Below are 10,805 nucleotides of genomic sequence, written 5' to 3' on the forward strand. Positions count from 1 at the left end.
TTTATACTTTACAGAAAATAAGGAATGGAAAATTGCAATAAACAAAGGGTGATTATATAATATGGCATGAGTTGAGGACAACAGTGTCACTTTCATTTATGGAAAAGATAGGAGTGCTATACTCCTGGCATTTTATAAGACATTTTAGATGTACAAGTGGCACGTTTTACAGAGAAGAGAAGAGAAAAGAAGAAATCAGATGGAATAATCTTTTAAAATTATTTGTAAATGTATTTGACCACTAGGTGTCTACTAGTTTCAGAGTAACAGCCATGTTAGTCTGTATTTGCAAAAAGAAAAGGAGTACTTGTGGCACCTTAGCGACTAACCAATTTATTTGAGCATAAGCTTTCGTGAGCTACAGCTCACTTCATCGGATGCATACTGTGGAAAATACAGAAGACGTTTTTATACACACAAACCATGAAAAAATGGGTGATTATCACTACAAAAGGTTTTTTCTCCCCCCACCCCACTCTCCTGCTGGTAATAGCTTATCTAAAGTGATCACTCTCCTTACAATGTGTATGATAATCAAGGTGGGCCATTTCCAGCACAAATCCAGGGTTTAACAAGAACGTCTGAGGAGGGGGGGGGGAGGGGGTAGGAAAAAACAAGGGGAAATAGGTTACCTTGCATAATGACTTAGCCACTCCCAGTCTCTATTCAAGCCTAAATTAAGTGTATCCAATTTGCAAATGAATTCCAATTCAGCAGTCTCTCGCTGGAGTCTGGATTTGAAGTTTTTCTGTTGTAATATCGCAACTTTCATGTCTGTAATCACATGACCAGAGAGACTGAAGTGTTCTCCGACTGGTTTATGAATGTTATAATTCTTGACATCTGATTTGTGTCTACTAGAAAACTTGAATCACCATCCGAATTGTGTGTAGTAAGCATTGCCGGGTAGGCATGAGGAAACTGCTTTGCACTGCCATTGAAAGGACATTAGCACAAACTAGCTAAGCCCTTAGAATACCTGCTGAGCCCTCCCATTTTGCATGGGTCTAGGAGAAAAGGTTTGTAACACGGGCAGCTGCCATCAGAGCAAAGCCATGAAACTGGCAGAAATGTGAACGTTCAAAGTGTCTTTTTTTTATGCTTTGACTCTGATATGAAAAACTTTCAGGTCATCCGACCAAAATCTCTCTCTGCATTCCCCAGCATAAATATACCATTGACAGTTAAATCACTGCCTCTTGAGAATCCACTGGTGTCCTCAGATGCTTGTTTGCATGCTCTGTCCAAACAATGCCCTTTATTTTAAATAAAAAGAAAAGGAGGACTTGTGGCACCTTAGAGACTAACCAATTTATTTGAGCATAAGCTTTCATGAGCTACAGCTCACTTCATCGGATGCATATGAAGTGAGCTGTAGCTCACGAAAGCTTATGCTCAAATAAATTGGTTAGTCTCTAAGGTGCCACAAGTACTCCTTTTCTTTTTGCGAATACAGACTAACACGGCTGTTACTCTGAAACCTGTCTTTATTTTAAATGACTTTTTCTGCTTGAAGTTTATTGTACATCTAAAGAATTAATACATATAGGACCTAAGCAATCCAAAAATATTTAAAACAGCAGCACTCCAAAGTTTTCAAAAAGAGCATTTGATTTTTAAAAGAATATATATTTTATTTTATTTGTGCCCAATTTGAAAAACCTTGGGCCTGGTTTTTTTAGAAATGCTGAGCACCAATAAGTCCAACAGAAGTTAATGGGAGCTGCAGGTGCTCAGAAAATCTGACCCTAGGTGTCTCAGATTTGGTTCCCAAACACCTTAACATTTGGGACACAGTATCTGTCGCTGCACAAGGAAGGTTTTACTTACCTAAAAAAAAAAAAAAAAAAAAAAAAAACAGTCCGGAAATATTACTATTCTTTAAGAAATGGATTTAAAACATTCTTCCAATATGCAGGCAGGAATACCTCTAACATTATTTTACATTTTAAATGGCACCTTTGATCCTGATGGATCCCACAGTGCTTTCCATACTATAATCTTGCACTCAAAATAAGTCCAGGAGGAGAGCTATTTGGGAGAGGGAAAACAATTAATTTCAGAAGGGAATACTTGCTATAGAAATATTTTGAACACACCTGAATGTGAATTACAGAGAATGAGTGGTAATAATAAATGTATATAGTACTTTTCTGCTATAGATTTCAAAGTACTTTACAAATCATTATTTTTGAGTTTTGTTGTAGAAGGTAGAGACCAAGGTATAGAACGGTTAAGTGACTTGGCCAAGGTTATGCAGCAAGTCATGAACTCAGCCAGAAATAAAAACCTGGTGCCCCTGAGTTAGTCCCATAACCTATCCACCAGACAATACTACCTCCATTATATTCACTTAGACATGTGGATCTATTTGAGGACAATTTACTGAGAGGGATACAACCTGCTTTGCCTGATAATATTATAGGATTCTACATAAACACTTCACAGTGAACCACATAGGTGATCACTATATAAGATGTGTACATTAAAGTAAGTGTTTAAAAAAAACACATGCCATCTGCATGAATAAGGTTTGCACATACCCTCCCGTATGATGGTATGAGTCAAACACTGAACATTATCATACATATTCCAGCAAAAAGATGTCTTTCAGATAGGGATACTTAAGAGTAATTCTCCTGTAACTTCAAGTTACCCCAGATCATACACTAGATCCGTGGTTCTCAACTAGGGGTACACGTGCGTACCCCTGTGAGTACACAGAGATCTTCCCGGGGGTACATCCATTCATCTAGATATTTGCCTAGTTTTGCAACAGGCTACATAAAATGCACTAGCAAATTCAGTACAAACTAAAATTTCATGCAGACAATGACTTGTTTATACTGCTCTATATACTATACACTGAAACGTAAGTACAATATTTATATTCCAACTTATTTTATGTGGTAAAAAGGAGACAGTAAGCAATTTTTCAATAATAGTGTGCTGTGACACTTTTGTATTTTTATGTCTGATTTTAAGCAAGTAGTTTTTAAGTGAGGTGCAACTTGGGGGTATACAAGCCAAATCAGACTCCTGAAAGGGGTATAGTAGTCTGGAAAGGTTGAGAGCCACTGCACTAGATCACAGTAACTCAGCAGCTTGCTTGTAGGACATGCAACATTTCAAAGAGATGGAAATAAAAGATGTCCTGTTGGTTAAAGATAATGTAATGGAGGGCAAAAAAAAAAAAAACCCCAAAACCCAGTAATCTTGTGGGGGAAACTCAAAATCAGTCCTTCCGGCGGGGGGGATGGAGGGAAATAATTGCTCTTACTCCAGGAAAGAAAAAGGAATGTACAGAGCAAGGTGAATCCCTTGATTCAATGAGGATGCAATGAGTAGAAAAACATCCCATTCTCTCACCACCCAGTAAGGATGGTGAAAGGAACAGAGAAAACATTGATTCAGTCAGAACCCTAGAGTCACAAAACAATCAGGGCAGGGAGTCCTGCCATGTTTTTGTGGCACTCGTGGCGTGTACCTAAAGCTGTTTGGAATAGCAGTGGTGACAACTCCTGAAATGTTTTTATAAATCTTGCCCTATTGAGGTATTAGAGCCTCGGGTTCTGGAGACAGGTGATTACAAGTGAATCTCAGCATTCCTTTAACAACAACAAAATATATTTCTAGCCCTCATGGTTATGCAGAAAAGATTGACAATGTGACCCTTGATTAGCCTAAAGGCTAAAGAACAAGGAAAATAAGAATAACCGATATTGTTATGGCTTATGATTTTTTAAGCCAATCTCATGATGTTGGGGGCCTTGACTCAGGATATTTGAAATTTTGGGGTTGTCACTACTGAAATAGTGTGAAAATCTGATTTATAAACACATCCCTGGATTATAAACCAGGTTTGGAATCAGCCCCTTCATACTGCTTTACTAGTGTCTAGTTGTGAGCAGTTGCACCCTTGCACTGTTGTTCTCACAAATGTTTATGGACAGCGAATTTTGGGCCCAGACCCCATATTTGTTTAATCAAGAAAATAATCTGTTTCAGAAGAAAGCAGTTCATAAAAGTAAGGTCAACCATTGCGAAAAAAGAAAAATACCACGTGGCACAGACAACTAATCACTAAGTCCAAAGAGCAAACTCCAAATATTTAATCATCAAAACCTTGAATGATCCCATAGGCTGAAATATGCTCATAAAAGCTACTCAACAATTTTCATAATACAAAAATTCCTTTAAAACTGTGATCTCTTCTCAGAATTCACCAGCAGGAGAATTCATCATATAAACTGTTAGCAAGTCATAGTTCAAACAGATAGAGCCGACCCCAAGATGACAATTCCATAGCTCGACAACTTTGGAGCTTTGGAGCAAAAAGAAAAACTTTCAAACGGTTTCAGGGAATTGAAACTAGGAGTGTGTAAGATATACCCCAGGCCAGTACCCTAACCACCCAGCTAGAGAGAGCCTCTCTTTCTCTGCCCTTCCTGATGAAAGTTTTGTGGAAATTGACATGTTCCCACCTTGATACTAACTATTCTGGAGGGATCCACATGTCATGTTGTTGGGTCACAGCTGGCCCACTAACCTCTCTGCAGCTGCAGCCCATGAGGCATAGGTCTACCAGCAACAACAAAACTTGGAGTCCCTTTATTACTTCTGCACACACATCCCTTCCCTGAAGGTTCAGACAGGGATGAAAGTAACTTAAAGGACTTGCCGGTACTCCGGAGTCCTGAGGATCGGACCGGGCCTCAACTGGAAGAAGCGTGGCCTCTACCAGAAGAGGCAGGGCCTTTAAATCCTGGGGCCCTTTAAATTGGGATTTAAAGACACGGGGCTAGGGCTGTGGTAGCAGCAGTTGGGAGCCCCGGACCCTTTAAATCACCCGCTGAGCTCCTAGTTGCAGAGGTGGCTGGGAGCCCTGGGGCAATTTAAAGGGGGCGATTTAAAGGGCCGGGGGCTCTAGCTGCCGCCAGAGCCCCAGGGGCCAAGCAGCAGGGCCCGGGGCTCCGGCTGCTGCTACCCTCCAGGGCCCTTTAAATTGTCCCCGGAGCCCTGCTGCCAGAGCCCTGGGATAGCGGTGGTGGGGCTCCGGCAGCTATTTAAAAGGCCCAAGTGGTAGAGGCAGCAGGAGCCCCAGACCCTTTAAATAGCTGCCAGAGCCCCACTGCCACTACCCCAGAACTCCGGCAGGCTCTGGTGGCTATTTAAAGGGCCTGGGGCTCCCACTGCCTCTACCGCCCCAGGCCCTTTAAATCATCCCCGGAGCCCTCGGGTAGCAGCAGATGGACTACAGCAGCGATTTAAAGGGCCTGGGGCGGTAGGGGCAGCAGGAGCCCTGGGTCCTTTAAATCGCCACCCGAGCCCCACTGCCACTACCCCAGGGCTCCAGCAGCAATTTAAAGGGCCCGGGGCTCCAGCCACTGCTGGGAGTCCCAAGCCCTTTAAATTGCCACCTGAGGAAGTTGGTCCGCCCCAGTACGGCGCACTGGCTCTTGTCGGTGGGGGTGGCAGGTTTGTAGAAATTTTGGTGGTGCCCAGAATCTGCCCCTGCCCAAACTCTGCCCCCGCCCAAACTCCACCCCCCACCTGCCCAAGGCTTTGGGAGGGAGTTTGGGTGGGGGAGGAGGTCTGGGGTGCAGGCCCTGGGCTGGGGCAGGGGATTGGGGTGCAGGCTCTGGGAGGGAGTTTGGGGATGGGATGGGAGGAGGTGCGGGGGGCGTGCAGGTTCTGGGAGGGAGTTTGGGGATGGGATGGGCTGCAGGGGTGAGGCTGGGGATGGGTGTGGCTGGGGATGAGAGGTTTGGGGTGTGGAAGGGGGCTCAGGCAGAGGCTTAGGGCGTGGGGAAGATGAGGGCTCTGGCTGGGGCTGAAGATGAGGGGTTTGGGGTATTGGAGAGGCTCAGGGCTAGAGCAGAGGGTTGGGGTGTAGGGGGATGAGGGCTCTGGCTGGGGGTATGGGCTCTGGGGTGGGGCAGGGCTGGGGATGAGTTTTGGGTGCAGGCAGGCCGCCCCAGGACTGGAGCCAGAGAGGAGGTCTCCTCCCAGCCCTCTCCCCACCAGCAACAGCGAGCTCTGGGATAGGGGCCCCCTTCTCCCTCCTGGCAGCACACTCACCCCCACCACTGTCACTGCACGTGCTCCTAAGGCCCCTCTCAGGTCCAGGAATCTCCCTTGCCTTCCCTGTGGTGGGTGCCTTGGGGGGGGAGGGTGTTTTGCCATCACATGTGCACCTCGTCCCCTGCTGCTGCTTCTCACTGTAGCCTCACTGGGGGGGGGGCTGCCCCTTGCCCAGCATAGGGCAGGAGCAGTGACTGCAGGCAGGGGGGGCAGCTGTTCTGGTGGAGGGTCCCGCCGGAAAATGAAAGGGTCTGAGGGGGAAGGGCAAGGTAAGGGCAGCCTGCCCTGGCACTAGTGAAAGAGGGGCGCTAGGACCCTGCAGCAGCAGTTGATGCAGGGAGGCAGCATGGAGCTGCAGGGGAGACACAGGGAGGCTCTGCCCCAGGACCCCCGGGGAGGCGTGTGCAGGGGCAGCGGGTGGGGGGGGGGCAGGGGACACTCGAGGGGGTGGGGGGGCAGCAGGTGGGACCAGCAGGGGAGACCTGGCCCCGACCATTGGTGGAACCAGGCCCACGAGCCCTCAATATTGCTGGAGCCACGAGCCCATATAACTCGCCTCTGCTGCTTGCTCTGGGCTCAGGCAGGGTTTGAGGTGGGTACGATCCCTAGCGCCCCAGTGCGCTGTTGACAGCTTCACCTCCACTGGGGGCAGGCTGTCCCCTTGGCACCTGAACGCCGGGCAATGTTTCGACTCTCTCCGTGTGTCTGCTGCAGGCCCCCACTCCGCCCTCCATTGCATGTGCAGGCTACTCAGTGGGGCAGATCAGCTGCTGTCCCTTACCCAGCTCTGTGCCCGGGTTTCTAGCCGACATCAGCAGCAGCAGCGGGCCCCGCTCCGACCCCTCGCTGCCCGCGGGCGAAAGCAGCAGGCTTGAGCGCGGGACTTCCTGGGTACGCCCCTGCTGCGCCGTGCGCTTCCTCCCCTCACACGGCGGGCAGGAAACACGGCTCCAGGGCCAGGCTGATCATTCCTTCCCCCACCCAGGCTGGGAGGGGCCAGCTGCGCCTTCCCACCAAACTCAGATCAGACCCTTTCTGCTCGGAAGGAGAGTCTGGGGAACTCGCGCCCCCCCGTAATAATCCACCCTTCCATTGCTGTCTGCAGGCAGGGACAGCCCCCGTTAGCTCCTTCCCCATGTCCATTACGCACTCGTGCGTTGCTGTAGCCATTGGAGACAACCACGGCATCTTCCCCACATGCACAAGCATCCATTGCTGTACATGCCTCAGGGGACATAAGCCACTGCCCCGGCACGATTATGCACTCATACCTTGCACTCTCCATCCGGAGGATGCTGACCGGCTCCCTCAGCGGGTGAAACCGTGAATTGCTGTCTGCTGGTAGGGAATGCTGGTGCCTGTTTAAATAGGATAAGTAAGTGCTCTGGTAAAGGCAACACCATCTTATGCTTCTTTTGGGGGAAGGCATTGCATAGGGCCTGGGTAGTTTTAGTTAAACCACTAGAGCAGTGGTTCCCAAACTTTAACAACCTGTGAACCCCTTTCACTAAAATGTCAAGGCACGCAAACCCCCTCCTAAAAATGACTATTTCCAGGGATTTTCTCCTTTACCTGAGTATAAATTACAAAAGCAGTGATCTTGGAAATATAAAATATGTTTTTATGACATGCTTATTACACACTATTTATTATTATTTATCATTATAGTATTTTTATTACATGATGAAAACGGCAACACTCTTCCAAGATCTCACTTTTGTAGCTTGTATCACTTTGAATAAGCCTGTTAGAAGACAAAGCTCCTATGTTTCATCAAGGAGTAACAGATGTGAAACAGCATGAAGGTATTTAAGAAGCCAACTGAGAGAGTTCCTCCTGCACAAGCATTCAGGTCTTGAGCAGTCCAGGCAAATAACGTACGTTACAACAAAGCTTAAACTTGTTCTTCATAATAATTTTAAAAACAATACTAGCTGCCTATTTAATTTTAAAAACTGCAGAATATATCCACCTCCCTTGCCATTTCTTAAAATGAGTCTTGAAGTTTAAATCTCAGTGTGACAGATATGCTTGCTTTGATCTGCTTAGCTCTCGGAAGTCCAGCGGCTCCGGGCTGCTGGCCCTGTGCTGCACAGGCTCCCTAGGGACAACTCTGTCCACCATCAGAGATTTTTTTCCCTGAGAACCCCCTGTAACATTTTGTGAACCCTCAAGGGTTCACAAACCCCAGTTTGGAAACCACTGCACTAGAGCTATAACATGAAATTTTTTCACATAAAAATAGTGGTGTGGCCAGGGCCGGCTCCAGCTTTTTTGCCCCTCCCCCCCCCCCCCCCCCCGTGGCAAAGACGAAAAAAAAAAGCAGGACCTGACACCGAAGAGGGAGAGAGGAGCCCGCCGCCAAATTGCTGCCAAAGACATGGATGTGCCGTCCCAATCATGGACAGAATGGCGCCTCTTTCTGTTGGCCGCCCCAGGCACCTGTTTCCTTCGCTGGTGCCTGAAGCTGGCCCTGTGTGTGGCCTTTCTTTTCACGGCTGATGAAAGGTGTTTTTTTATTTACAGCCTGAAATAAGCCATCACTCACAGCTATCCCAGCTCCTGGAATTCTCCAGACTCTAGTCTTCAGTATAAACAGCCTGCAAAAAAAATCTAGCTTCAGCAACATGATACTTCCTCTTCCTCATAATAAATCATAGCTAATTGTGTTTCTCTTCCTGATATAATCTATTTTCAGTTTGTGTATGTGATGTTCTGTACCTCAGGGGAACACCCTGCACCCCCATATTCAGCCTTGTAAAATGACTGTGTATCCTCATGGCTTAAAATAAGCCGAAGCAAAAACTCTCCAAGAGCAGAGAGGTAGTTCACATCTCATCAGAGCAGATATGGGACAAACCCAGCCCCACCTCACAGGAACAAAGGACGCTGGCCTAAGCAGCAACAAAAGGATGTGTTAGACTCTAGTGAGTCACCCCCCCTTCCTTTGGCCAGTTTGGGACTGCGATGAGGTAATGCTCACCTGACTCAGATGGGGGGGGGGGGGCAACGCCACGAGGGAAGAAAGAACATGATAAAAGGGAGGTAAGTTTGCCAGGCTCTCTCTCTCTTCCACCTACATCTACAGCCACCACACTAAGTGACTGAAGCACTGATCAAAGGGGAGAGCCTGGCTGAAGGGCAGCCAGCCCGCCCGTGGTGAGAAGCATCTAAGTTTGTGCGGGCATTGAAAATGTTAAGAGCAGCTTAGAATGCATTTTGCTCTTATTTCATTTGACTTATAATCACTTATTAACTATGAAAGATAGCTTTTAAGTCTGTTTATTCTACCTAAAGCAGTGCGTTTGGTTTAAAGTGCGTCACAGACCTCCCTTGGGATAACAAGCTTGGTACATATCAATTTCTTTAATAAATTGATGAACTCACATAAGCTTGCAGCATCCAGCAGGCATAACTGGATACTGCAAGATGAAGGTTCCTAGGGTTGTGTCTGGGACTGGAGATATTGGCTAGTGTCATTCGGCTGCACAATCCAAGGAGCAGCTTACATGCCAGAGGCTGTGTGTGAACAGCCCAGGAGTGGGGGTTCTCACAGCAGAGCAGGGTAAGGCTGGCTCCCAGAGTCAAGGATTGGAGTGACCTAGCAAATCACTGGTCCAGGTAACACCAGAGGGGAATGTCACAGCATTAAAATTTGTTAAATCTTATTTAACTTCCCTATGCACACATTTTTCAAAGTTTGTAAGAATGGGGTCCTACACCCACAACCTTTTTATTTAAGTCAGCTGTTTTGGCCCCCATCCTTCATTCCAGCACCAGACACTGCAAAATCTCACTTCAGTAGGCCACTGCAAGAAAGCAGGGGTCAGGGCTACAAGATTTTGATACAGCATATAGACTTCAGATAGCTTAAAATACTATTAGGAAAAGACCAATTTAAAAACTGGATTAAAAAGCAACTCTGTACTTTTCAACACCAACTTCAAGATGTGATAGTTTGAAAAGCTAAATTCCAACTAAGACATGTATCTGATTTTTTCAGAAATGTTGAGAACACAATAGCTCCAACTAAAGCTAGAGGAAGCCACCAGGCAGTTGCCTGATTTTTGAAAAAAGGTGAACACTTAAGTAGCTTCCAATGAACTACTGGATGTTCAACTGTTCTGAAAATTAGGCAGATGCTTAAATATGGATTTAGGAGTCTAATTTTGGACTACTCATTTAAGATCTTGGCATTGTCTATTTCCAGCCCTCCACTGCAATGAAGTATTACTTACTTTTGTAACGCCTATGTTAAAGTAGGGTCAGATAGTTTTACTATAAATTGTATTTGACAGTTACTACTACTCTAAAATATGGAAAGATAAAACAAGGAGTCATACTATGTTTGACTTATTTTAACTTTTATAAATCCACTTGAACTCTTAACTGCACTCACAGAGTTCGCTTTTTAAATTTCCTTTAAATTTTAACAAGTATGATAAAGCTACAGTATCAATATTTCTTTGGAAGGAGCCATTCTGGTATTTTAAGGACTGCAAGTCTGAATACCAGAAGTACAGAAAACATTTTAAAATCCTCATTCCCATGCCATGAAATTCACATTTTGGTTCATTTAGAATTTATTTGGCAGACTATAACAGCAAGAAGATAGTGTTTTGTCAAAAGCTATTTCTCCTGAAGCCACATTATTTGATAAATGATGCCTTTATTACCTCTCAGAAAGGAAGAAAGTTATGGCTATCAGGCTGCTGCACACA

The 10,805-nt window shown here is 46.0% G+C and overlaps 1 protein-coding gene across 6 annotated transcripts in view; it reads right to left on the minus strand.

The window, feature by feature from the left end:
- The window catches only part of DERA (deoxyribose-phosphate aldolase), a 140,897-nt gene extending 133,482 nt beyond the window's left edge, over positions 1 to 7,415 (minus strand). For 4 of the 6 annotated variants that reach the window (XM_074938311.1, XM_074938291.1, XM_074938249.1 and 1 more), the window contains exon 1: positions 7,235 to 7,328. In XM_074938311.1, the coding sequence (XP_074794412.1) occupies positions 7,235 to 7,307 (73 nt within the window). In that variant the 5' untranslated portion in view covers positions 7,308 to 7,328. Of the gene's footprint in view, positions 1 to 6,865; positions 7,032 to 7,234; positions 7,329 to 7,355 lie in introns of those variants that run through there. The other 2 variants (XM_074938276.1, XM_074938258.1) reach the window with 2 other exon arrangements.
- Positions 7,416 to 10,805: the final 3,390 nt, after the last annotated feature.

The sequence above is a fragment of the Natator depressus genome, chromosome 1, assembly GCF_965152275.1.
Source record: "Natator depressus isolate rNatDep1 chromosome 1, rNatDep2.hap1, whole genome shotgun sequence".
Taxonomy (NCBI): Eukaryota; Metazoa; Chordata; order Testudines; family Cheloniidae; genus Natator; species Natator depressus.